General features: G+C 39.8%; 1 protein-coding gene across 7 annotated transcripts in view; it reads left to right on the top strand.

Annotated features, from left to right (window-relative positions):
* LOC108234815 (ryanodine receptor 3) overlaps nt 1-27,056 on the top strand; it is a 95,081-nt gene that overhangs the window by 60,716 nt on the left and 7,309 nt on the right. For 2 of the 7 annotated variants that reach the window (XM_017414330.3, XM_017414337.3), the window contains 54 exons: nt 8-122; nt 558-690; nt 1,111-1,214; nt 1,996-2,131; nt 2,301-2,487; nt 2,632-2,740; nt 2,823-2,943; nt 3,462-3,631; nt 4,579-4,799; nt 5,026-5,116; nt 5,813-5,953; nt 6,479-6,642; nt 6,764-6,842; nt 7,303-7,392; nt 7,485-7,631; nt 7,947-8,009; nt 8,164-8,239; nt 8,491-8,614; nt 8,765-8,880; nt 8,970-9,037; nt 9,146-9,267; nt 9,437-9,486; nt 10,079-10,139; nt 10,729-10,967; nt 11,637-11,718; nt 11,805-11,935; nt 12,030-12,353; nt 12,436-12,676; nt 12,758-12,845; nt 12,925-13,017; nt 13,652-13,666; nt 14,448-14,618; nt 15,397-15,456; nt 15,549-15,683; nt 16,172-16,284; nt 17,713-17,809; nt 19,085-19,194; nt 19,439-19,490; nt 19,624-19,674; nt 19,755-19,854; nt 19,938-20,017; nt 20,092-20,168; nt 20,684-20,757; nt 21,582-21,599; nt 22,172-22,252; nt 22,395-22,483; nt 22,569-22,697; nt 22,817-22,921; nt 23,704-23,785; nt 23,904-25,216; nt 25,337-25,395; nt 25,585-25,759; nt 26,372-26,458; nt 26,554-26,751. In XM_017414330.3, the coding sequence (XP_017269819.1) occupies nt 8-122; nt 558-690; nt 1,111-1,214; nt 1,996-2,131; nt 2,301-2,487; nt 2,632-2,740; nt 2,823-2,943; nt 3,462-3,631; nt 4,579-4,799; nt 5,026-5,116; nt 5,813-5,953; nt 6,479-6,642; nt 6,764-6,842; nt 7,303-7,392; nt 7,485-7,631; nt 7,947-8,009; nt 8,164-8,239; nt 8,491-8,614; nt 8,765-8,880; nt 8,970-9,037; nt 9,146-9,267; nt 9,437-9,486; nt 10,079-10,139; nt 10,729-10,967; nt 11,637-11,718; nt 11,805-11,935; nt 12,030-12,353; nt 12,436-12,676; nt 12,758-12,845; nt 12,925-13,017; nt 13,652-13,666; nt 14,448-14,618; nt 15,397-15,456; nt 15,549-15,683; nt 16,172-16,284; nt 17,713-17,809; nt 19,085-19,194; nt 19,439-19,490; nt 19,624-19,674; nt 19,755-19,854; nt 19,938-20,017; nt 20,092-20,168; nt 20,684-20,757; nt 21,582-21,599; nt 22,172-22,252; nt 22,395-22,483; nt 22,569-22,697; nt 22,817-22,921; nt 23,704-23,785; nt 23,904-25,216; nt 25,337-25,395; nt 25,585-25,759; nt 26,372-26,458; nt 26,554-26,751 (7,357 nt within the window). The remainder of the gene's footprint in view (nt 1-7; nt 123-557; nt 691-1,110; nt 1,215-1,995; nt 2,132-2,300; nt 2,488-2,631; nt 2,741-2,822; nt 2,944-3,461; nt 3,632-4,578; nt 4,800-5,025; nt 5,117-5,812; nt 5,954-6,478; nt 6,643-6,763; nt 6,843-7,302; nt 7,393-7,484; nt 7,632-7,946; nt 8,010-8,163; nt 8,240-8,490; nt 8,615-8,764; nt 8,881-8,969; nt 9,038-9,145; nt 9,268-9,436; nt 9,487-10,078; nt 10,140-10,728; nt 10,968-11,636; nt 11,719-11,804; nt 11,936-12,029; nt 12,354-12,435; nt 12,677-12,757; nt 12,846-12,924; nt 13,018-13,651; nt 13,667-14,447; nt 14,619-15,396; nt 15,457-15,548; nt 15,684-16,171; nt 16,285-17,712; nt 17,810-19,084; nt 19,195-19,438; nt 19,491-19,623; nt 19,675-19,754; nt 19,855-19,937; nt 20,018-20,091; nt 20,169-20,683; nt 20,758-21,581; nt 21,600-22,171; nt 22,253-22,394; nt 22,484-22,568; nt 22,698-22,816; nt 22,922-23,703; nt 23,786-23,903; nt 25,217-25,336; nt 25,396-25,584; nt 25,760-26,371; nt 26,459-26,553; nt 26,752-27,056) is intronic. The other 5 variants (XM_017414364.3, XM_037977910.1, XM_037977912.1 and 2 more) reach the window with 3 other exon arrangements.

Raw genomic sequence — 27,056 nt, 5'->3', positions numbered from 1 at the left:
TTTCCAGTGACATCATGAACAACAAGGTGTTTTACCAGCACCCGAACCTGATGAGAATACTGGGTATGCATGAGACTGTAATGCAGGTCATGGTCAATGTACTCGGAGGAGACAAATCTCAGGTATGAAAACATCCACTGTTACATTTATCTTTTCCCACTAGTGACACCGTTACATGTTATTCTTTGTGTGTGGAGGATGCTTGCAGGCTGTGCATTAATAATTCTGACAGTGAAGGATAGACAGGGCAGAGGGTGACTGGCAGTCTATGAAAACGTCAGGCCATTTACACATCAACAAAATATGAAAACATGTTGAAGTATTTATAGTAAGAGGGCTGAAGTTTGCAGAGTAAAGCAGCAAAGCTGACTGCATTTAAATTGAATTTTTTTGAGTGACAGTTTTTTTTATGAGAAATGAGGAGAATATATTTGAGTTCACGTCTAATAAATCTGTTATGTTGCTGCTTTAAAAGTACTTCAAAAGTGAAATGGTGTCTGCTCTTTTATTAAAAATCAAGGGAAGTTATTGCTTTGTCTGTATGCATTGACCCACAGGAAATCGCTTTCCCTAAAATGGTGGCCAGCTGTTGTCGCTTCCTGTGCTACTTCTGCCGGATCAGCCGCCAGAACCAAAAAGCCATGTTTGATCACCTCAGCTACCTGCTGGAGAACAGTAGCGTGGGCCTCGGTGGGTACAGCCCTGTTTGCTTCCCCTCAAACTGATTGGACATTAGTCTTATGACAGTTTATAAAAGGCTTGGTTGCATTTAATCAGTCCGTAATGCACACATTAAGGACACAAACCAAAACAAACAATGAATCTGTTTAATCTTGCAAGTTATAGCCACAGTATTACAACAAAAAGAAAGAAAAAGAGTTTACACACTCAGTAAAAGCATACCATTTTGTGTTCAAGATATCCAAAGCAAACTAGTAGTTTTTGACAGATTAGCCGCTGGCTATATTTTTAAAAGTGAAAATACCACCCCCTGCTGTTTGTTGAGTTTTTGTTGAAACATGCACGCTGCCAAATGCTACATGCATTTGGATGTAAGATATAACAGTGTCAGCAGTTTGTAGCTGACCTTATGTGTGCTTTGTGTTATAGCCTCACCATCTATGAGGGGATCCACTCCTCTTGATGTTGCTGCTTCCTCTGTGATGGACAACAATGGCTTGGCCCTTGCACTGGAAGAACCAGATCTGGACAAGGTTAAACTGTTCTCTTTGTGGCAGCCACTGTGAAAGCAGTGTACTTGATTAAAAAAATAAAATAAAAAATAAGATGAAGTCCGACGTTCAGTGCAAACACAAAAACACATGGTGCATGGTGGCAGAAACTGCATAGACCAGCCGGAGAGATACATAAGATTTGGAAAAATATTTCCCAGTTCATTTACAAAATATCACAGATTTTCCAAAATAATCTTAACATTAGCCCATTACAAACTTTAACTCAGGCACCAACACAGAAAGCTCAACTATATATATAAAACATCAAGACTACCATGTTAAAGAAATAGGAAATCACTACAACCACCCTCCCCCCACTGTCGTAAAATAGTACAACCCGATTACGCTGTGATCCTGATTAAAGCAGATCTGATGCAACTTGGACTCTTTTCAGAAACTGATGAGGCAACTCTAACAGCATCTCCAAAGAAACTGGTAATTTAAAGAAAACTGAAGTGAACGCATTGCAAATTGCAAAATACTGCAGCAGGATCCGACAAAGTTAATCAAATGTGTGCAGTCCAAATTGTCAGCTACACTGCCAAAAGTAAATCTGATAATGTGGTATATAAATAATATAATAGTTTGTACATGTGCGTTTTAAAGCTACGTCGAATAAGTAATACATAGAAAATACATAATTTACCTCCACAATCTTTGTTCAGAGTGTGGCTGCAGGTGCAGCTGTCACCTATGGAAAAAATTAAAGTTGGATATGTGTTTGGTTTTATGTTATATAATCTTTATAATGTATCTTTAGGTGGTCACATACCTGGCTGGATGTGGTCTCCAGAGTTGTCTGATGCTTCTGGCTAAAGGATACCCAGACATCGGCTGGAACCCCATAGAAGGAGAGCGATATCTGTCCTTCTTGCGTTTTGCTGTTTTTGTCAATGGTATGACTGCAGTTACACTCCAGTTTATCTGTTCTTCAATCTCTCATTTTCTCTTGTTTAATTCTCCTCTTTTTCTGTGCGGACCTGGCAGAAAAAGCTTGCCAAAGCTTTAAAGAACTTCAATTACTTAAGTGTAAAGCCCTAATACGGTTCTGTGTTTGTGCTCAAGGTGAGAGCGTGGAGGAGAACTCGAGTGTTGTGGTGAAATTGCTCATCCGTCGCCCAGAATGTTTTGGACCTGCTCTGAGAGGAGAGGGAGGAAATGGTCTGCTGGCTGCCATGAAGGAAGCCATTAAGATCTCTGAAACACCTGCTCTGGACCTGCCTGGCTCTGTGCATCGAGTCAGCTCTGACCTGTGAGCCATAGAAAATTAGACAAAGCATATAAAATCAGTCTTAAAGACATAACCCAAAGATAAGATGCTCATTCCTTCTTAGTTGCGCCTTTACCATGGTGCCTTTTAAAAAAACATTTATCTATTTCCTGTTTTTCTCTGTAGGTCTGCTGATGGTGATGATGAAGAGGAGGTGGTCCACATGGGCAATGCCATCATGTCCTTCTACTCTGCACTCATTGACCTGTTGGGACGCTGTGCTCCTGAGATGCATGTATGCATATTGAGCTGTTTTTTTCTCTTCACCCATTTGCTGTTTTGCGTTGCTAATTCACTTGATTTCTTTCTTTCTTCAGCTCATCAACAAGGGCAAAGGGGAAGCTCTGCGTATTCGTGCCATCCTGCGCTCTTTGGTGCCCACTGAGGACCTTGTGGGAATTATCAGCATCCCCCTCAAAATGCCCGTCATCAACAAAGGTACTAATCAGGATGTTTGCTCTTTTATAATTACATCAGATTCTTGTTGTTTACATGTCACATCAGGAAGTCTTGCAAGTAAAAAGGTTACAAAGCTGTTCATCCTTCATGTAAAACACAAAGATATTGATTCAATTTCTTTGCTCATGTCTTTTTAATCAGCACAATGTTTTACTCTTCACTCTCATGTCTCTGAGTAAGCCTGATGATTCCAATAGAGAGCTGTCTTTCTCTATTGATTGAGCTGCATAAACATGTAAACATGGCAAACTTGGCTTTTTAATTTGCTGCTACTCGTAGCGCCACACAGGCTTTGTCAGCAGGCCAGCAGCAAGTCGAGGGTCCACTATATAAAAACTGCTGCATGCAGTGTAATGAATACACATGGCTTTCCTAATCAAAAATGACTTGCCATTACATACTGAACCCTTCTCCCTGGGTGTTTCACCGCTTCACACCTGAATGGATCATGCAGTTTAAACTTTGTGTCTTTCTGTCTCTGATTTGATTTCTCTCAGATGGATCAGTGACTGAGCCAGACATGTCAGCCACCTTTTGCCCGGACCACAAAGCCCCCATGGTGCTGTTTTTAGACAGGGTGTATGGCATCGAAGACCAAAGCTTTCTGCTTCATCTGCTGGAAGTGGGCTTCCTCCCTGACCTGAGGGCGGCTACTTCTATGGATACGGTAATTAGACAGTGTGGGAGAGAAGCGAGAAATAACAAGCCGTGGTAACTTCATCGTGGAGTTTCAGGATCAGTAATGTTTGAGAAAATAATGAGAGCCTCTCTTTTAAATTATAGATCCCCTTAAAGTACATGAACAAAAAACCTCTAAGCCCTGAGACCAGGAAACTGCAAACTGTCAGGTTTCAACCAGCTACAGGAACAAAATACTGCTTAATAATGTCTGGGTCCTATCATGGATTTGGGGTTTCCAGGGGTGTCCTGTTTTGTCTTTATGACTTTAACAGTTAATGTTGGTTATGTGAGTTGTGGGATGTCCTGACACTTTGTCATGTTCTTGATGCAGTTTTTGTAATGTAGCATTGTGCTGTGATGAGCCACTGCTGTCAGTGTTGTTGTCATGGGGGGCAGTTCTTTGTAAATAGCAGTGTTTTAGAATGAATGAATGCAAGGACCAATAAAAGAAAAAAAAGCATTTAAGCGAGAAAATATTTTAGTTTATGTCTTAGTAGTTTCAGTTTGGTGGCAAAAGGGTGGAGTTTGTTAAAATATACTTTTTTAATGAATAGATTTTTAGACAGTGAAAGTATTCTCTACTTTAAGAAAGACTTGGATATTTTTTTGGCTCACTTTTTATTTGGTCATCCCTAAGGCTGCTGTCTGACCCAGTCAAGAGTATAATTATTACAAGACCTGAAAATGAGACATCCTGCAGCTATTATTTCTTCCATCAGACATTTTGCCGGGACTGACAGATACGTAATTAAATTCGCAAACATGTATGTTTGTAACAGTACAAAGAGTTGAGTTCTGAAGTAAGGACCTGGCGAAGTTATTTAGTATCATTTTGTATTTCTTTCATCAAATACCACAGCGTTACTTTAAATGTATATAAACATAACCATGGCTGCCAAATGCTGCATGATCTGTCCTGTATTTTCTTTCCAGGAGGGTCTGTGTACCACTGAGACGGCCCTGGCCATGAATCGCTACATCGGTTCAGCCATGCTGCCCCTCCTGACTCGATGTGCACCTCTCTTTGCTGGCACCGAGCACTATGCCACCCTAATCGACTCCACGCTGCACACCATCTACCGGCTCTCCAAGGGCCGCTCGCTGACCAAGGCCCAGAGAGATGCTATAGAGGAGTGTTTGCTGTCGATTTGCAAGTGAGGAGCGCAGGAAGTTCTAATGATCCCCCAGCCAGTGATAAAACTTGCTTTTTGTATTTCACTTGGTAGAAATTATAAAAATAACAGCATATTTTATCAGCTAATCTTATAACTCGCATCCATGGGTTTCTAAAGATCCTTCTGAATCAGTGTGGCAAACTTAATCAGTTTGAATAAGCCCAGGGCAGCGGCACTTTCATCTCCTTTTAACCCTAATCTGCAGGCACCTTCGTCCCTCCATGCTTCAGCAGCTCCTGCGTCGTCTCGTCTTTGATGTGCCCTTGCTGACTGAGTACTGCAAGATGCCTCTGAGGGTTGGCAACAATTTCTTCCTCTTTTTTGTATTGACTTTGTCATCTTTAATTGTATTTATCATTAAATCTTGTGTTTCCCTGCTTGGCTGCTAAAGTTTGCTGTTCTAATCCTGCAATTTTTTTTTCTTTTTCTTATTTTTTTTCTGTTTTTTTTCTGACATGACCTAGCTTTTTTGTTTCTATGTGGTTTCTTCTTGAACACACTCTCTTCTCTTTTTTTATTGGATTATCTGTTTGGTGAGAAGCTACCAACAGCCTTTTTTCGCCACCTCTGTTGAGGGGTCACCTTTACTGTAATATCACTTGTGGTAGCCCTCTCTTTCACACTCACACACTTATAGGTGCACGGTGGCAACACATCTGTAGTGGTAGAAATCTGGCGTGCGGGGGAAGGGGGGAAAAGGGATGAAATATCTGGACTGTGTGATTACAGGCCTGTTGACTTCAGTTCTCCACTCCATCTATCAGGTCATGAGAAAGAAATACTGGCAATGTATTAGATTGTGACTGGCCTGTAAAATTGTAGACACAGTTGTTTGTTACTTTCACGTCCATGTTTGTGTTTTGTTGTGGTGTGGGAGAAGTTAACACTATCCACAGCATGCATAGACTGCAGTTGTGTGCAATTGTATGCCTTCTTGCCTTTCATTAGCCGTCTTCCTTACTAAATTGTGAATATTGTTTTTTTTTGGCTAGCTGTTAACCAACCACTATGAGCAGAACTGGAAGTACTACTGCCTCCCATCAGGCTGGGGAAGCTTTGGTACAGCATCTGAAGATGAACTGCTGCTCACCAAAAGGATCTTCTGGGGAGTGTTTGACTCTCTATCTCAAAGGGTGAGGTTCTGCTGCTTCATTTTGTCATCCTTCATTTCTTTGACATACTTGATAGGTACTTCCTGTTATTGACAAACTGACCGTGAAGACAAAGTGGCTCTGCAGAATTGATATGGTTTGATAAAAATCAAAGAATTCACCAGTCCTTTTCATGTGTGTATACAAAGGGGTCATTTGGACAAACACCTTGTTAGGGGTTCGAATAGCTGGACTCAGCACATCTCACTAAATGCCCACTCATGAAGACAGGCTGCAAAGAGTTGAGCTGAAAGCATCAATATCTGGGCAGCCGTCATCGATCCAAACCCTCTAGCATCCTGGTTTCTTAGCCTTTTCGAATAATTCTTCATTAATGTCTCTTCCTCTGGCCCCTAAACTGACTGCAGCGTACAGCTTTATTTAGAGCCGACGTAAATTAGCACCAAAACGCATTACTTAATTTAAGAGAAATTCTTTTTTTGTACAGGGGGATTTGAGGAAATAGATTACATATCTAAATCCAGCTTTCTTTCTTTCCACATGCAGAAGTATGAGCCAGAGTTGTTCAAAATGGCTATGCCATGTCTCAGTGCCATAGCTGGAGCTTTGCCACCAGACTACGTGGATGCCTCCATCAGTACCACCTTAGAGAAGCCTGTTTCAGTTGATGCTCAGGGAAACTTTGACCCTAAACCCATCAACATTGCTAAGTAAGAGAATTTTAGAGCTTGAAATCAATGATTATTGTAGCATCATCTTGACCAAATACGTTGAGATTTTGCTTAACATGTACACCACAAACTTGAATAATAATTGTCACTGTTTTTCCAGCGTTGTTCTGCCAGAGAAGCTTGAACATTTTGCCAACAAATACAGCGAGCATTGCCACGAGAAATGGTCTGCAGAAAAGGTAAGGTCAAAGATCTCCAGTTATACAGAAGGGGCAATTAACTTATGCAGAATTACAATCAGAGAAAAATACTCCAAAGGTTCTAAAATTTTCTCTCCTTAAAAAAATACTAATTATGACAACAATTGAGAAGCATTTTAGTTAAATAAAAATGAAAGATTTCTGATTTCTAAAGCAATAATTCCCATCAACAATGTCCCCTTTATGTTATAACAAAAGGAGGTTTTCTTGGCATGCAGACGGTAATAATAGCTTCTGTAAAAGGCTCTTCTCAGCTTTCTGATTAAACTGCATTGTCACATTTTTCACAAACTAACAAGAGCTGAGAACAGCAAGAACTGAATGCATTGTCAATTACTGATGTTTACTTAACCTTGAAATCAGTTTTTCAAATGATAAATCTTATTAGCAAAGGAGTCTGAAAGGATCAGCAATTGTTTCCCTTCCTCCGGCGTCTCAGGTGCTGCTCGGGTGGAAATACGGTGACTGTGTGGATGAGAAGGCGAAGACTCACCCTCAGCTCAGGACCTACAAAGCCCTGACAGAGAAGGTAAAATACAGTGTGGCACACTGGAGAGATAACCTAAAGATAAATGGCTCACAGTTTATACTCTGTTCTCAATTTCTGTCACTGTGCTTCAGGAGAAGGAGATTTACAGATTGCCAATTAGAGACTCACTGAAGAGCATGCTGGTGATGGGCTGGAGCGTCGACAGAACAAAGGATGGAGAGAGCATGTCTCAACAGAGGGAGAATGAGAAAATGAGAAAAATATCTCAAGCTTCTCAGGTATGATTTAAGGATTAAAATGTTTTGTTCAATGAAGTTGGAAACCAAAAGTAATTACTTAGTTAATTCACCAGTGATAAGGTCCTATTAATGGCACAAAATGCATCTAAAACTGAGGTTTATGACTTTCAGTACAGTCCCACTTGTTGCCAGTTCTGCAGATCAGCCAGTCATTTTATTGCTAATCTACAAAACAGCAAAAAAAAAAAAAAATCAAACACAGAGTAATCCTTTGACAAACAATATTAAAGTGAAAATTTTGTGTTATCCAAATGTTTATTTGTAGCTAACTACACAGTGTGCTTTCATTTCCAGGCCAGTGGCTTCAATCCAAGCCCAATAGACACAAGCAATGTGGTTTTATCCAGAGAATTGCAGGTAACGCCACATTTCCTTTTCTTCTTCTTCTTTTTTAATCAAAAGAGCTCTCAGATGCATATGAGATCAAAGCCAATATGTCCTGAATGTGAATGAGCACTGTGGGCAGGATGTGTTCCTCAATGAATTTGTCTCTTTTTGTTTTTGGTCCAAGGGGATGGTGGAGGTAATGGCTGAGAATTACCATAACATCTGGGCCAAGAAGAAAAAAAGTGACCTTGGAAGCCGAGGTGAATACCTAATGAAGTTCTTCGAGAATGCATGCTACACCAGACAGGGAAAGGCTGTTTCTGTAAATATGTGTGGGTGGATTAAAAGTTTGTTTTGTTTGAATGTGCTTGTGAGCCTGAGTGCATTGCTGTTTTTTTTTTTTTTTTACTGAGCGAGTTCATCTGAGGCGGTTCCACTCCATCTGCCCTCACGCAGACAGAGGAAAGACAAAGTAAACCATGCCTGAGCACAGGGTCGTTTCTGGTTTCAGGTGGAGGAACACATCCTCTTCTGGTGCCCTATGACACACTGACAGCCAAGGAGAAGGCCCGTGATCGAGAGAAGGCTCAGGACCTTTTTCGCTTCCTGCAAATTAATGGCTATAGCATCACAAGGTCAGTACACAGAGAGTATGTCACTGATGTTATGTCAAGGTTCTACAACACCATATATATAACTAACAGTGACTGATGGAGTGCTTTTCAAATTAAAGACACTATAGGGTTATAAGAATGATAATTTACAGATAAAGTGCTATGTTGCAGAGGTTTAAAGGATCTAGAGCAGGATTCCTCCTCCATGGAAAAAAGGTTTGCCTATAAATTCCTCAAAAAGCTCCTTAAGTACGTCGACTCGGCCCAGGAATTTATTGCCCACCTAGGTATGTTATTATGAACACAGGCATAAAAGAAACTTGCAGTATATGTTTTCTTATTTATGCCCAAAAGTAAGCATCTTTCCCCAATCCAGAGGCCATGGCTGCCAGTGGAAAAACAGACAGATCGCCTCATGAACAGGAAATCAAGTTTTTTGCCAAAGTAAGAAAATGTTACAAATACTGTAACAATATATGTACAGTATAAGCTGACTTTTTGTTATTTCTATTGACCTGATAAAATCTAATTTTCATCGTTTCTTTTTGTCAGGTTCTCCTCCCTCTCATCGATCAGTACTTCAAGAATCACTCTCTGTACTTTCTCTCCTCCCCCAACAAGAACCTCAGCAGCAGTGGTTACGCCTCCAACAAGGAAAAAGAAATGGTCACCAGGTAGCAGTTCACACATTTTCTGACATTAAAGACAGAAACACTGCATGGCAGTAGTAACTTATTACAGATTTCTGATACAAAATCTAAAATTAATATATATTTTTTCTCTCCAAGAATTAACTCACTTAGATTTTCTAATTTCCTCTGTTTTCATTCTTCACGTCTCCAGCTTGTTTTGTAAACTGGCAGCTCTTGTCAGACACAGGATTTCACTCTTTGGTGAGTTTATGACTACTTTGCATGCACTTGTCCTGGTTTAAAATAAATCTCTATTAACAAAAGTCTGAACAGGTTTTCGATCTATTAGAAAATCCATCTGCAAAGAAAGGTTTCTACAGCTTGAAAAGGTTTAATTGTATTTCTGAGAGGTAAACGGGAAGCCTTGAAATGGTTCCAAAGACTTAAACACAGAAGAATGGCAGATGCAAAAAACAAAAAAATCAAAACTTTCGTTTGTAGGCCAGTGTCACGTACAGGGAGGTAGTTGGATTAACAAACCGTATATATTCAGAGGTAAAAAAAAAACAACAACAAAAAAAAAACAAATTAGTCCAAAATGACTTGAACACCTTACAAGGGTTAAACAGCCTTTTCAGCCTCCAGTTTGCCCTCTGATACTGTAATTGCTTATTTCTGTTTTGACATTTTCAAATAATAACACTGACCTTATGACTATAAAATGAGGCCCTTGTGACCTGAATATTAGTGGCTGATTCATTGCTTGAAAGAGGCTCTGTACAGTTTTAGAAAATCTATAGGAACCGTCTTGTCTGTTCATGCTGATGAGTTTTGTATTTTTGGTACCTTGCAGGGAGTGACTCCACCACCATGGTCAGCTGTCTGCACATCCTGGCACACACTCTCGACACCAGGTGGGTGCAAATTAGGCAGAGCTCAGAGCACACAAGGGGAACTTGGCAGCAAAATTAAAAACCTGAAGTGCTATTTGTATAAAAAAAATGATTGTAGCTAAACAAACTGCTTTGAACAACTTTTCATCTTTCCACTGTTAAGTGGATCTAATGTCATCTGGATCCTAAATAAAAACACATTTGTTATGTTTTTTTTTTGTTTTTTTTATTTAAACACTCATAAGTCTTATGGGAAGCGCTGGCATTAACAAAGAGCATCTTCTGGCCTTTAAAGAGGCAGCTCAAATTTCATGCAGCACATGTTGCCTGAGGCTTACGTTGCTCTTCAGAGACGGACTACTGTTTATTAATGCAGCTCAAACTTAATGAGGCTAAATCAGCAATGCATTAGGATGTCTCATGTTGAAGAGCTACATCTGATGCCCAGGGACTGCTTCACATTTCTTCTTCCTCCTATGACACATCAAAGTGTAACAATAGTAATTTATCTACCAATATTATGAACTGGATTGAAGTAACTGTATTTGAAATGGATTTATGATTTGGACGTGTTACTTTATTCTATAATACCTTTGTGTCCCCCAAACAGGACAGTGATGAAGTCGGGCTCGGAGCAGGTGAGGGTGGGCCTGAGGATGTTCTTCGAGAACGCTGCAGAGGACTTAGAGAAGACTTTCGAGAACCTGAAGCTGGGGAAGTTCACTCACTCCCGCTCGCAGATGAAAGGGGTGTCGCAGAATATCAACTACACCACCGTGGCTTTGCTCCCCATTCTGACTGCTCTGTTTGAACACATCACTCAGCACCACTTTGGAGTCAACCTGCTTTGTAAGTCCTGACATGAAAGGGCAAACAAGTTGTTTGAGAGGTTGCAAAAAGATAAAATGTCAAGTTTATTACAATGCATGGTTGCACAGTTCCTGAAGGTGAAACGATTTGCACAGTGTTTTAAAAAGCAGGGTTCGTATCCCTTCAACCTCATTACTGCCACGCAGGGTAATGTTTGTGGAAAATCTTCCGCTTTGATGATGAAGTCACAATGATATCTGTGCTTCTAACTTGGCTTCACATTTGCAAATGCTTAAGGATGTGTTTTTCATGGCTGGATATTTTTTATTTATGTGCTCCTCTCATGATATTGATTATGTTATTAAAGGAAGAAGCATGACATAATAGCAGGGGAGACATTTACAAAGGGTGATCATGTATTCCAAAGAATTTGCTGAGGTTGTGTGATGGTCTGCTGAGAGGATGTGTTGGAAGTCAAGTCAAGACAAGGGCTGCACAAAAAATTGGTCAAAAGAAAACACTGACAGAGTTGTAGAAAGCCTTGACAACTGTTGATCAAGACCATTTTAAAAATGCATGAAGGTCTGAATTCTTGTTTGCAAAACATGAAGAAAGTAGTGATATTTTACAATTTTTGCACAGTCTTGTACAGCAAGATTATCTGCAGCCACCTAGAGTTTCCTAATTTTTATTTGTGCTTTTTCCCAGTGGATGATGTTCAAGTGTCCTGCTATCGAATCCTAACCAGCCTCTATGCACTGGGGACTGGGAAAAACATTTATGTGGAGAGGTATCCTCAGCCTAAATGTTGTATTGAATGAACAAAATGTTGGCAAAAGAAACCTGTTGCAGTTTATTTAATTTGTGTCCCAAAAGGCAGTTGCCAGCTCTCGGTCAGTGTCTGGCCACTCTGGCTGGGGCCATGCCTGTAGCCTTCCTGGAGCCAAAGCTTAACACGTACAACCCCTGCTCTGTTTTTAATACCAAAAGCGTCAGAGACAGAGCCGGTAAGTTCACATATTTAAAAGCGAAAGACTTCCATTTTCAAAGCAGAAATGATAAATTTATATAATGTAATGTGAATCCCATGGGTTGTTTCAGTCCTTGGAATACAAGAATCAGTTGAAGAGATGTGTCCAGGGATGCCGCGGCTTGATGGCCTCATGAAAGACATCAATGACATGGCTGAGTCTGGAGCACGGTACACCGAGATGCCCCACGTCATCGAGGTGGTGCTGCCCATGCTGTGCAACTATCTGTCCTACTGGTGGGAGAGGGGTCCTGAAAACCAGCCCGCCAGCGGGAGTAGCATCTGCTGCACCACCGTCACCTCGGAGCACCTCAGCCTCATCCTCGGCAACATCCTCAAGATCCTCAACAACAACCTGGGCATCGACGAGGCCTCGTGGATGAAGAGAATCGCAGGTAGAGGAAATCAAAGCTCCACACTGTGCAGTGATTCGATTAAACAGAATGGATTTAAATCAATGTCTTCCTCTTTGTTCAGTTTATGTGCAGCCCATCATCGGTAAGGCTCGTGCAGACTTGCTGAAGAGCCACTTCTTACCCACGCTGGAGAAACTCAAGAAGAAGACGGTGAAGGTGGTGGCTGAAGAGGAGCTTCTTAAGGCAGACTGTAAAGGAGACACCCAGGAGGCCGAGCTGCTCATCCTGGATGAGTTTGCCATCCTCTGCAGGGATCTGTATGCCTTTTACCCCATGCTCATCCGCTATGTGGACAACAACAGGTTAACTGACTGAGATTACATTGATCTTACTGTCTGAAGAAAAAGAGCAGAAGGTGAAATAAATTTCCTCTGGGGTTACAGGTCCAGGTGGCTGAAAGAACCAGATACAGACTCCAATGAGCTCTTCAGAATGGTCGCAGAGATATTTATCCTCTGGTGCAAGTCCCATGTGAGTCACATGCTCAAACCGCATGATTCTTTATGAATTCAGACCATAAATATTGCTGATGCTTTGTCATTATTTTCAGAATTTTAAAAGAGAAGAGCAGAACTTTGTGGTGCAGAACGAAATCAACAATCTTTCCTTCTTGACTGGAGACAACAAAACAAAGATGTCAAAGGTAAGTTTTCTTCCAACCTATTTCCTCCCAACACTGCCACCTTATGTTCTGGACATTACACTGCAGCAGATTAATTCTCTTTGACTCATTTTTGACAGAAAATATTTTAGTATGTCAATGTTTCTACGGGATGATTACCAGCACACTGCAAATGGGACCATGTTAACATGTTTTCTGCCATGTCAAAACATTAATGTGTATGTACATGTGCTCATATGTTAACATGAGAAAACTCAAACCTTAAGTGGAAACACTTACTGCACAAGGATACACACACATTTGGGACAAAGAAATTTACAAGTGAGGCTCATTTGCATCTAAATTTAAAGGACCACAATATGCAACCTATGCAAAAAAAAAATCCTATGTGTGTATATTGTGAGTGTGAATACACGTGCACGGTTGATAAAACAAACTAATTTTCATTCCTCAACCCTTGCTAGCGTCACAGGAGTGCATGTAAAACCTTGACTGCCTGGGTCAGTTTTTTTAAAGGCAAAGAAATGTTTTGTTTTTTTTTCATTGCGGTGCATGCTCATGTGAGGACCCTGCACCTTCACTAACTGCACTTTCATTCCTTTTTCTATCTGCTTATCTCTGTCTGTCTTCCTCTATCTCTCTGTCCCTCTAACAGTCCTTTAAGGAAAAGGTAGAGTGATGCAGTGCATGAGCTGTTAACCTGCCAGCTTATTGGCTTCCATGCCATTTCTACCAAGCAGAAAAGCCAATAGCTTGTGCTGATGTGCTATAATACTCTTTAGTGTAGTTATATATTATATTACCTGATTATCTGTGGCCTCCATTTTTCATTCTACGAGACGTGGTCAATTTGGTCATTCCTCATTGCGTTATGAGCGAAACACATCTCATTTCGAGTAAAGAAACTCTGTCCTTCTCCTGTAAATCATGTGTTCATTTGTATGTTTTCAGGTGATTGATGTCGATAATCTTCTGTTTGGCCAGTAGTTATAGTATATATTTATGTTATTCAAGTCAATGTGTCACGAAGATGTTTATGTGTATGTGTGTGTGTGTGTGTCTGTGTATATACAGTATATGTCTTTGCTGATATGAAGATAATTGTTTGCACTGAGACAGCTGCTCCAGTTTGGTTCAGTAACATAGTTTTGCATCCCAGAGAAAATGTCGCAGCTGTAATAGAAGCAGTTTTGCTTTGACGTGTGAGACCACACTGCTAAGGCTTCAGTGGCACTGATAATTTTGTCTGTTCACAGATTTTTGCAAAGCTTGAAAAATAAATGGCCCCATTGCTTTCAGCTTTTGATCAGATGCAGTATTATTTTTTTTTAATACAAAATATTTGTCTTAGTGCAGCTACCTTTAGAGGCTAAACTTATTCAGCAGCTTCCAGCTCCCACGTTTTATTTTCTAGCATGTGTTTTCTGAGGTTGATATGATTAACCTTTCAGTCTGGAGGACAAGACCAGGAGAGGAAACACAAGAAGAGGCGTGGTGAGTTCTACTCCATCCAGACCTCGCTAATCGTGGCTGCTCTGAAGAAGATGCTGCCAATTGGTCTGAACATGTGTACCCCCGGCGATCAGGAGCTCATCTCGCTTGCCAAGACTCGCTACCTCATGGTGAGGAAACACGTACAGGAATGATGATCAAATACCTTAATAAACACAAAGATGGCTATAACTTGTTCAGTTTTACAGTTACTGAGCTCAGACTTGGTGTGGTAGTAGCTGAATCCTAACAGATGGCATGGGGTCTTAGTTTAAAACTTAAGCATAAATTTGAGATACTTTTAGGTGTTTCATTTCAGGGTTTCTGCTTCACTACGCTTTATTTATTTTTCACTGCTTTTATCTGACAGCTTCAGTAACTTGTAATTTTATAAATTACAGTTTTTGCTCACAAAACATATAAAGAATTTAAAATGTTATTTATTGAAACTACTTAAAGGTTTATAGATGTACAGTTAAAAGATTAGTTTATAAGGAATTGATACACATGTTATATCGATAGGTTTTTATTGTTTACTTTTGAATTTTCCATACCAGTCAGTTAACGGAGAAAATAAATGAAATTGTATAAAATGTTTATTTATATGAGTTCTAAAATCTATGTTTTTTTATTTATACATTAGTGCTTTGAATATTTAAAACATTTTCTTGACTCACTTCAGTAACATTTTCAGATGACCCCTTTTACATTTAACAGAGTACTTTTATAGTTTAACCTTGGGTTAAAAATATAAATCACTTTATTCACTACCATAAAAGAGAATGCCAGTTTTTCTCCTTCCTTTTGCACTTTTGTTGACTTGCTATTTAGCTCACTCTTTTGTTAAAGCTGCACATTTTTACACTATATGTTTGTCATAGAAAGTTTTTTCTTGTCATTGTCCAATAGAAAGACACAGATGAAGAGGTCAAAGATCATATACATCAGAATTTGCACCTACGAGAAAGGGTAAGCAGATCCTTACAGAGCAGCTTTTTGCAGGTGATCTTAGCTCATACTGAATATATTGTGTGACATGCTGGTGTGAATTAAACTCTTAGTCAGAGGACCCTGCTGTGAGGTGGCAGCTGAATCTCTACAAGGACATAGTGATGAGGACCGAGTGCTCTCCTGACCCAGAACGAGTTGTGGATCGGATCCAGAGGATCTCTGCTGCCATCTTTAACCTGGAACAGGTCAAAATGCTTTTACATTCAGAATCATATGTTAAGATTTGATGGTTACTGCAATTATATGCTTATGAAACTTCGATTGCAGAAGAATCAAAAATGATATATAGATAATATATTTTTTATGTTTTAAACTCAAACTTTCCTTCAGTGACATTCAGGATGACTTCATTGTTGCTTGATCCTGTAAATCAACATATCTGGGCCTATTTGTCCATCTGGTTAAAAAATATCCTTTCAACTTGGTTTATGATAGATGACTAAAGCTTCAGTCATCAGTAAAAGCTTTGCATCTCTCTTTCAACCCTTTGCATGTAAAACAGTCAGGTTTAGGATGAGTCACCAAAATATGAATTATGAGTGCAGAAAAATGCCTGTGTGCGCACTGAAAATACAGATTCCACTTTGCAGCAGTGACTTATTTCTCTGATTTGCTGTGTGTAGAATAGATTTACGGATGGTCAATAAAAACATTTTTTTTCTGCCCTCATTAGGTGGAGCAGCCGCTGAGATCCAAAAAATGCGTCTGGCAGAAGCTGCTGTCCAAACAGAGAAAGCGAGCGGTTGTCGCCTGCTTCCGAATGGCTCCACTTTATAATCTGCCAAGGTATTACTGTGTAGAATTACATCTGAAATGTTCACAGCTCGTTGCTCGTTTTGTGATGTCTCAGTCTAAACAGCTTTGTGATAATCAGTTGATGACATCGCTCCATCAGAGAAATCTCCCTTGTGGTACTTGGAGCAAACAGGGGAAAAAGTGCAGCAGATTATTCTGTGGCGTCACCTCCCCAACTACACTCACTCCTCTCTTTCTGGGTTCAGACACTGCATTAATGAACTGCCTCTATCTGTTTGTAGCAAACACACAAAGCCTGCAGCTGCGATCTACTTACACGAGTAGAAAAATACGAACACTGGCAATTTTACGGCCTGCTGCTCTGTAACTCAATCACAGGAAGTCGAGCAGGGGGCTCACGGAATTGAGGAAAACAATTATGAGGCCCAACCTTGGGGGTGGCTGTTTTTAATATGTGCTCAGACATGGCCGTCTGCTTGACAGCATGACTCATTTATTCAGAGCTGTTGACAGTGAAATATGACTCAGCATAGTTAATAATTACTAGACCTTATGCACGATGCAGGAGCATCTTTTTTTTTCCGCGAGATGAGAGGACGTGCGGCTTCTTCTGTAACAAATTCTGCTTTTTCAGATGTCATCTTTTATCTTTTGTCTCTTCTTTCAGTCTTTGTTCTGTTCTCAGTGTTACACTCTGTTGTACCTCTGCCTCATCCCATCAGGCACAAAACTAATAATTACTTCATGAATTCCTACCGACACATTTGGCTGGGGATAATGCATGAGAACACAGACTACGACAGTCTGCTCTCAATGCTGACGGTAATGAAGTGCTAACCTATAGTGTTACTGCTGTTTGGCTTGTGGTTCTCTCTTTGCTGCGCTTGCTTTCCTCCAGGCACGGTTTCCGCCTCAGGTTTTTATAACTCAGATTTTCTCTGGTATCTTCACTGGTCCACGTATTTGCAGTAATGTAACACACTGAATGAGATGCTTTGCAGGGATAATGTGCAGTTCTTGAGCTAAACAAAATAAGTGATGGTTTACGATTGGGTAACCTACAAAGAACAGCTAACAATTGACCATAGCTTTTAGTAAAAATTGCTGTTGCGTGCAGACTTTCTGGCATCTTTGCAAGCTTGCATTCAAGTTTACACTAATGCGAAGCTAACAAACCTGATATTGGTTTTAATCCATTTAATGTAACTGATGCACAACCCTGCACATTCAGTCATATTGTTTCTGTCATTCTCATCTGTATTCCTGCCAGCTGATGAGAATGTGAAGGACTAAATTTAAAATGTAAAGTTATGACTTTGTCAAAAGTCTGTTAGGTGACCAGTTGGATGTGCCATTTCCCTGAAATTAACCAGTATTAACACCTCCTAAAAGGACTTCCCCTCTTCTTTTGCACTCTTCCTATCTAACCCAGGCTAATTTCCTCTTACCTCTTGCTAGGCATCGTTCTATTAACCTCTTCCTCCTGGCATATCAAAGTATATGGATAGAAACAGAGGAGTACTCTTTTGAGGAGAAGCTGGTCCAGGACCTTGCAGTGAGTATTCATGCCTCCCTTCTCCCCCTTCCTCATTGTGATATCTGTGGACCATGCGTCGTTTATACTGCACTCCTGCCCGTCAAAAATGATTCAAACGCGCCTCATCTTCACATGGTTTTTGAAGAAGACGCATTTTAGGTAAGCATGACATCATTGCTGATGTCAGAGCCACCTGATGTTGATCGACATCTGTTTAGTTTAACACAGGTAAGAAAGCATCATTTCAAGTTCAGTTTCTTTCTTCAGTTTTCAGACATAGGTTTCTAGGATTCATCCACATAAGTTGTTGTAATGAAAGCATGCAGACATTTTTTTTTGTAGATTCGCATACAACAAAAACCCTTTAAAAGTACTCTGCCTGTTGTATTCCATAAAAGAGTAACCCTTTACTTTGGTTCTGCAAAGAAAATAGTAAAAAATCTCTTTAAAAACATAAAACAAAACACTTAGCAGTATCTCTGAGAGGACAACTTCTACAAAATACTAAAGATAAAACTTTAAGTAACAGAACAGCAAAGCAAGTACCAAAAAAATCATTAAAAAAGTAACATTTGAGAAAACACAACTAGCATGCTTTAGACACTAAACCAAGTGTATCACATTCCACAAAACACTGTCTCACCAACGTAACCGTAAAATAATGAAAATAATGAAAATGGCAATTTTATTTATACAAAAAAGAAACATTTTACTTTACATTACAACTAAATGATAACAATATAAAATAAGAACAGCATAAAAAACAATGCCTTTTCACAGAATATAATGACATTTAACAAAACACATTGTAGAAGTAGTAGTAGCAGTTTTTGCTATGTTTTTCTCTTATTAAGTTAGATCTTTTAATATTACTTGAAAGAAAAGCTGTGGGATTTTACAAAAGAAGCTAAGGGCATAGCAAGAAACAACTGATTCAGTCAACCAAGAAAATTACTACTGATGTCTGATTTTATGAGATGTCTTTGTTTATTTTTGGCTTTGGGATCAAATGACAGATTACTGTATCTACAACAAGAAACTTATGCTTAACTCAATCATATTTTGCACTGTTGAACATAATCATTTGTGCGTGAATTCATGTATGACAATGTGTCATGTGACTGTCAGAATGTGCATGCATGTGGTCTGTTTAGTGCATGCTTTTGTCTTCTTCTGATTACAAGTGACTCTGTAAAGAAGCCATTAAATATCACTGCATCCAGAGTTTATGTTAATGTTCCATACAAGAGTATCTGCCGTACCTGCACTGCTGATTCACGCGGCTTTGTTCAGAAAACGCAGCCTAAAGTGGAAGAAGAGGAGGAGGAGGAGATCAGAAAGCAGCCAGACCCTCTTCACCAGCTCATTCTGCATTTCAGCCACAATGCTCTGACTGAATGCAGGTAAATACACACTCAGACTCACACCTGGCCATCTGGCACAGGCACAGGTTGCTCCATCTGTGATACACGGTTGTTTTGGCTCCGTTTTCAGCTAATAAGGAGAACATTAGGCATAAATTATTCAGATTTTATAAAAGGTTATGAATATTTTGTGTAGTCAGAAATGTTACTATGTATCGCTGCAGTTTATTATTTACAGATTATTTACAGATGAAATCTAACCTGATTGTGTTATTTTTTTTAGCTCTGTGTCAGAGGATCCCTTGTATATTGCCTATGCAGATATGATGGCAAAGGTACCTCATTTTCATTTTAGAATCTCGTTTCAAAATGGCTTTTTTGCTCCTGTAAACATACAATAAAACTGCCAGAAATTGGCATTTCCTAAACTTAAACTCTTGAAAGTTTAACGTTTATTTTTTCTTTCAGAGTTGCGCTGAAGGTGAAGAAGAGGAGGGAGGAAAAGAGAAAACATTTGAGGTACGATCACACTTTGCATTCATTTATTTTAATCGGTCTACATAATATTCACAAATGTTGCACTTATTGATGTGCAACAGGAAAAGGAAATGGAGAAACAGAAGATGCTGTATCAGCAAGCCCGACTGCACGACCGAGGAGCCGCAGAGATGGTGCTGCAGATGATCAGTGCCAGCAAAGGTGAGGAAACAAACACTGATCATCTGTGTGCCGTCCTGAAGCAGCCAAATTCGGCCCAACTATCATGTGATGTGTCCTCTCAGGTCGTCTTGGTGCTACTGTGACTTTCACCCTCAAACTGGGTATTTCTGTCCTCAACGGGGGAAACATTCTGGTCCAGCAGGTGTGCAGCACTATTTGTGTTGAAGAATGAATAGCTTTAGTGTCACTATTAATCATACATTTATTCTGATGCAGAAAATGCTGGACTATCTGAAGGAGAAGAGAGATGTTGGGTTTTTCAAAAGCTTGTCTGGGCTGATGATGTCGTGCAGGTGAATCAGTCTTGATCATTCGGTCCATGTTTAATAGGATTTGTTTTCTGTGTCAGCACCATTTTATCCTCACATGCAGCAACACCGTAAAACCTTTTCTGCGATTATGAAAAGGTTTTGCCAAAGCTGAGGAAATTGTCCTGATCATGTTTCAGCTACAGGTTTTATATGCATACAGGATTTTAACAAACAACCTGTGTTCCAAATGAAAGAAATAAAATAATAAAAGCTGTTTGCCTAAAATTGAATAACTGTTTTCCAAATTTGCCACATTGTTTTTCCTCTTCGTTTGTTTTAGCTGCCTTCGAAATCTGCATGATGGAGAAAATTTTAAATATTAGCATGATTTGAAACATTTATTCAGGTGTTTTAATCAGATACAGACATCCAGACTACTATTTGTTCTGTTTTTAATTTTTTTGCAAGTTTCAGTTTTAAACCCAGTAGAATACAACCTAATAGACTTGCTGAAATTCAGCATGTGTTAGTTTTGATTTTGTCTGTTTTTCTGACAGTGTCCTGGATTTGAATGCTTTTGAAAGGCAAAACAAAGCTGAAGGTCTGGGGATGGTTACTGAAGAGGGATCAAGTAAGTGAGGATGAAAACTACGGTAAACTCTCCGATGCACCTTTAGCTGTGTTATAACACTGAGAGCAGTTGACTATATGTCCTCTATATGGACATATTTAGTCATGATGACACAAATAGCAATAATTTCTCAGTTTACCATGGCAGAATAAATAACTGCAATATGTTTGCGTCAAAGTTGAAAATCCGCAATCCAAAACTCCTTTTGACCTGATTTGTCTCCTCCTGGATCACAATGTCTTGTAAAAGGACTATAAAGCTAATGGCCTAGTATTAACTCAACAGAACATTTGTTTTTAAGCTTGTTACTGCTGAAGTCCATCTCCATGTCATTTCTTTATTGTTTCATGTTGCCATGTCATCCTGCAGGTGAGCCTGTGCTACTGTATGTCCAAGTCCTGTCTGGGCCTTACAAACTTACAACCACCTAAAAAACACTCATATTCAACAACACATTTTGCTTAAAGGTGCACTAATTAATCCAGCTGATGGGTTGCATACAGTAAATAATTATGTTTTTCTCATACACGCCGTAGCTCATTTTCACTTCATAAGATCAGGCATAAGTGATGGTAACTAATACTTTGTCTAATCTCTAAACGCCTGCCTAGTGAGCAGATCGTACGTCAAGACTGGAAGAATTGTCTCTATATGTCAATGTCGCAAAATCAGTGTTTGTAAATTCTATATCTGCAGTCCGATCATTTTGTTTCCTTGTTCCTACTTCTTCTGATTGAATCTAAATGTCTTCTCCTTTGCTTATGTCTGCTTTTGTTTTGTTTCTTTGTTTCCTTCCGATCATGTTTTTATGTCATCGGTCGCAGTCAACGTGAGTGAGCGGGGTAAATACACGGTTTAGATTCTACTCATTTTATGCAATGCTGATATCTTGATTGCTCTCCGCCCTGCACCCTTCTTTCTCTGTTCCCTTTTCCTCCTCCTCTATTTTTTTTCTGAATGCAATATAGCCTCTGTATTTGTACTCTGGACTGAAATACCGCATGCTTGCTCTTTTGGCATTAGTCTACGATCAGGCTTTCAAAGTTGACTAAATCTGTTTCCTTCCTCTTCTATAAGAAGTCATTGCTTGTTATTTGTTTGGGACCCTTTATACCTTATCCTACTAACCAGTGTGCCTTAAGAACTAAATATTCAAAAGCTTTGTTGGTTTAACCAACCAACCAACAAAGCTCAGTACTATTTCAACTTTTAATTTTGAATTGATGCACTTGACCTTTTGTTTGTGCTCTAAACAATATGATGCATATCATTTAGGACTGTTTGACAACAAGACAGCAGCTTGATAAGGAGGCAAAAGCTATGCAAGCTCTGATGCCTGTATAAGCATAAAAAGTCACAAGTGTCTGAGCTTCCTGTGACCGAAAATACAAGTGACCTCATTTCCTGTTCTCAGGTTCCAAGGTTCTGCAGAATGATGAGTTTACTAAGGATCTCTTTAGGTTCCTGCAGCTTCTATGTGAAGGCCACAATAACGGTGGGTGGACTTGCAGACGTCAAAATCTCAAACATTATGGCTGTATGCTTTATTTTTATTTTTTTTTTGCAAAGATTGTATTGTGTCGTTTTGGTGGAGCAAGTTGCTCTTTGTGCTTGATGCTTTTCTACCTGCTGTTTAGATTTTCAAAATTTCCTGAGAACTCAGACAGGGAATACAACTACAGTCAATATCATCATCAGTACAGTTGATTACCTGCTCAGACTCCAGGTATCACATTGCGACATGACGATCTTTAGTATTTCTAAGAAAAAAAGGATATACAAGTCATTTATTTGCAACTTTTTTTATTTAGGAATCCATCAGTGATTTCTACTGGTACTACTCTGGTAAGGACATCATTGATGAGGCTGGGCAGAGGAACTTCTCGAAAGCTCTAGCGGTCGCCAAACAGGTTTTCAACTCTTTAACGGAGTATATTCAGGTACTTTATTATAACACTCTGCTCCACAGTTAAATGTCATTACCACTATATAAATAAAGCTGTCAGGTCTTTTACATTAAGAGAATGTTTCAGCTATTTCTCTATTCCCTGCGCTTCAGGGTCCTTGCATTGGTAATCAGCAGAGTCTGGCTCACAGCAGGCTGTGGGACGCAGTGGTGGGCTTCCTGCATGTTTTTGCCAACATGCAGATGAAGTTATCCCAGGTACGTGCTTTATGTGAGCAGTTAGATATGTTTGTCATATTATTTTAATTGTTTAAAAGTTTTTATTGTCTTTTTATTTATTTAGTTAGTTTTTATTCACATCTACAGGTTGTGCTATGGGTCAGAGAGGCTTATAAAAACTTGCTACTGAAAGCTTTTAAAAGCTAAAATTATCAGCAAATTCCAGTCAAAGTCACAAATTAAATTCAAGACAAACAGAGTGGTTTTGGAGTCAGTTCTCCTGTTATTGAGATGTAAAATGTGAATACTACTGATGCCACTAGAGGGCTCTCCAGCTTCAAGAATAACCTCAAGCTGCTGCAGGACAGTTACACGACCTCCCATTTAGCGCACTGATATATGACTCCATCAATGATACGACCAATAAAGCATTATTGGGATAAAAACATCCTCCTAACCTTATCTTATAGTCATCACAGTGGATTAGGGTTTGACAGTAGAAGCCAGGATGAGAGAAAGCACAGGTGGAAGGGTTAAATTTAGCCCATCGAAGTTAGGTTTAGATTTATGGGATATTCAATACAGGATCCATAGAGACCCTAAATGAGTCAGACTGACCCAGCCATCTGCTCTCAGACAGTGAAATAACATCAGCCCTGGTAATGATGGATGGATGTTATGTAGAGGGACCTTCTAGGCCCCAGCAGAGTCTGAGAAGGCCTTGATCTGTTCAAATGGTGTTCAAAGAATCCATCCAGGGAGGCCATCAGTGGTTTGTGTGATATACTCAGAGTTTTCCCCTTTTTCTTTTCTCCCAACAGGACTCCAGTCAGATTGAGTTATTGAAGGAGCTTCTAGACCTGCAGCAAGATATGATAGTCATGATGCTCTCTCTCCTAGAGGGTTTGTAACTTTCACAAATTAAAGAGAAATGATAGATTTGCCTTATCTGTACAGGTAATGTTGCCTGTTAATGTGTTTACTGACATTTTTTTATTTAACAAATTTTATTTTTTCACAGGTAATGTTGTCAATGGAACTATCGGTAAACAAATGGTGGACACCTTGGTGGAATCTTCCAGCAATGTGGAGATGATTCTAAAATTTTTTGACATGTTCCTCAAGTTAAAGGACTTGACCACCTCGGATAGCTTCAAGGAGTATGACTCTGAGAGCAAAGGCGTCATCTCCAAGAAGGATTTTCAGAAGTCCATGGAGAACCAGAAACAGTACTCCCAGTCCGAGATTGAGTTTCTCCTCTCCTGTGCTGAGGCCGATGAGAATGACATGTTCAGCTATAAACAGTTTGTCGAGAGATTTCATGAACCAGCAAAGGACATTGGCTTCAATGTAGCCGTGTTGCTAACAAACCTCTCAGAGCACATGCCCCACGATGCTCGCCTGTCCACTTTCCTCGATCTTGCTGAAAGTGTCCTCAGCTACTTTGAGCCCTTCCTGGGTCGCATTGAGATCATGGGCGGCGCTAAACGTATTGAGAGGGTCTACTTTGAGATCAGTGAGTCGAGTCGTACGCAGTGGGAAAAGCCTCAGGTGAAAGAGTCAAAGCGGCAGTTCATATTCGATGTGGTCAACGAAGGTGGAGAGAGCGAGAAGATGGAACTGTTTGTTAACTTCTGTGAAGACACCATCTTTGAGATGCAGCTGGCTTCTCAGATTTCAGAGCCGGACCCGGTTGAGCATCCGGACGAAGATGAGGACGAGAGCCAAAATGTGGTGGAGGACCAGGAGGAGGAAGAGGAAGAGAGTGTAATGATGGAGTCTTCCTCCGCATTCACCATTGCCTGCATCTCAATGAGAAAGAGCCTCTGTAATTTTCGACAGCTGCTAACTCTCAAGAGCATGAGGCGTCAGTACAGGAAATTCAGGAAGATGAGTGTGAGGGAGATGGTGCGAGGCTTCTTCTCCTTCTTCTGGATGATCATCACAGGCCTCTTCCACTTTGTCTACAACTTAGTTTGGGGTTTCTTCCACATCTTGTGGACAACTCTGTTCGGGGGCGGCCTTGTTGAAGGAGCCAAAAACATGAAAGTGACAGATATTCTGGGAAACATGCCAGACCCCACTCAGTTTGGAATCCACGGAGATGTTCTGGAGACAGAAAAGATGGAAGCAAATGAAGCGTTGGCTTTGGAAGAGATGGGTCAGATGGCTCAGGGTGATGCAGCAGAGGCCGACCTGATGGCCGAGCTACTCAACATACAGCCCAAGAGGGAAGGCAAGCATGGGACTGAACCGGGTTTGGGGGACGTATCAGAGGTTGTGGTGGGAGATGCTCCTTCAATAGCCAGTGCAGTCAAGCAGAAAAAGGCACAGGTCAGTAATCATATTTAAACAAACAGAATAAGTATAACTTTAGTCTTCATTCTTTAAGCAGAAGTTTATCTAAATGCAGAAAAAATGGCAAAACTATTGTTTGTTTGTTTTTTGCAATAGCTGGCTGCAAAGAAAAGGGCTGTAAATGGAGACTACAAATCGGATTCAGAGAAAGGAGAGTGAGTGCAATTTTTGAACTGCTACAACCTTTTTTATAAGAAATTTAAGCATTAAAAATGTCAGAACTTTAACCAAATCCAGCAACTCTAGACTCTAGTTTAGTTGCAAGTATAAGTCTGTTTATGCACACTATATTTCTTTAAATGCTTTTCCTCACAAACTGTCACTAACAGAATTTATGCTTGTAGTTCGGAAGATGGAGAGAAAAAGGACCATGACAAGGCCAAAGATGAAGCCCCTCCAGAGCCCTCAATGGAGGAGAAGAGAGCCCCGAAGAAGAGGCTCGGTCTGAGGAAAGAACCACCTGAGGCCTTCATGGCCAGCTTCTTCGCTGGCCTGGAAATCTATCAAACTAAGATGCTGGTCAGATGTTTCACCAGAGCACTCTTCATACTTGGGTCTAATTTATAAAATATTATTTTTGTCTTTAACTTAATCTTTCCAAGGATGTGCTATTTTATTGTGAGCATAAAAAACTTGATTCAAGGAATACCTCATGTATCTTATACACCTAAATCAATGTCCTAAACCTTATAATATCTCTTCATAAAATAACAATCATAATAAGGGTTTAGTTAGCCAGATCGTTGTGAGGGTAGAGAGAACTTAATGAGCAAACATGCATCATTTTATGGATTTAATAAAAACTCCCATGGAGCTTTGTCTGCTCTTATGGCAGTAAATGTTATGATACAGAAAAACAAAACTGAATGAAGTTAGAAGGAAACTGGGTGGTCTTATGTAACAGTTTTATTCACATTGGTTATATTTATGCATTACATAAAAATAAGATTTCATATAAGTCAGAATTTATAATACTATGTATCACAGATGAGGATTTCTTCTTAAATAAGAGGAGCAAATCTGATTTTAAGTCCTTTTTTCTAAAGGCCTCGGGACTGTTTAAAATATTGCAAAAGCCAGTGATGTATTTATGCAACTCATGTAGAAAACGGCCTGACTCTTGTTTTACAGAACTATCTGGCGAGAAATTTCTACAACCTCCGCTTCTTGGCACTTTTTGTTGCTTTCGCAATCAACTTCATTCTTCTCTTCTACAAGGTACCGTTGTTATTGAAGTCTTACCGATGTACAGTATAAAGTCAGGTATTCATGTAGCTGGAAGGGCTTCAATTGTGGTAAAAACTGACTTTCAGGTGACTGGTGATTACCCAGAGGATGAAGACCCCTGGAGCCGTAGAGGCAGAGCTGGAGAGGAGGAGGAGGATGAAGGAGCGCTCGAGTGTTTTGTGCTGCAGGAAAGCACCGGCTACATGGCACCAACGCTTTGCTGTTTGGCAATACTACACACTATCATTTCTTTCCTGTGTGTAGTGGGCTACTACTACTTAAAGGTACAGTGACAGGTCTTACATATTCATTTGTAGAAATCAGTAATATAAAGTTGTAATGTTGAAAATAAAGTGTAATTGTTTTAGACTACACAAACTGATGGGAATGCATACTGTCATTCAACTTTATTCTTGAAATGTCATTTATTTCTTGACATTTTTACTTTAGTCTTTAAAAGGTACTCGTTGCAATACCATGAAGACTGGTCAAAAAACTTTTCAGAAAGTAGGAAACACTACAGCCATTAAATCAAAAGATTTGTAAGAAAAACTGCTGCCAACTACCACAAACCATTTCCGACAATTCT

The sequence above is a fragment of the Kryptolebias marmoratus genome, linkage group LG10 (assembly GCF_001649575.2).
Source record: "Kryptolebias marmoratus isolate JLee-2015 linkage group LG10, ASM164957v2, whole genome shotgun sequence".
Lineage (NCBI taxonomy): Eukaryota > Metazoa > Chordata > Actinopteri > Cyprinodontiformes > Rivulidae > Kryptolebias > Kryptolebias marmoratus.
The sequence above is the reverse complement of the archived record's forward strand: the minus strand, read 5'-3'. Positions and strand labels throughout refer to the sequence as shown.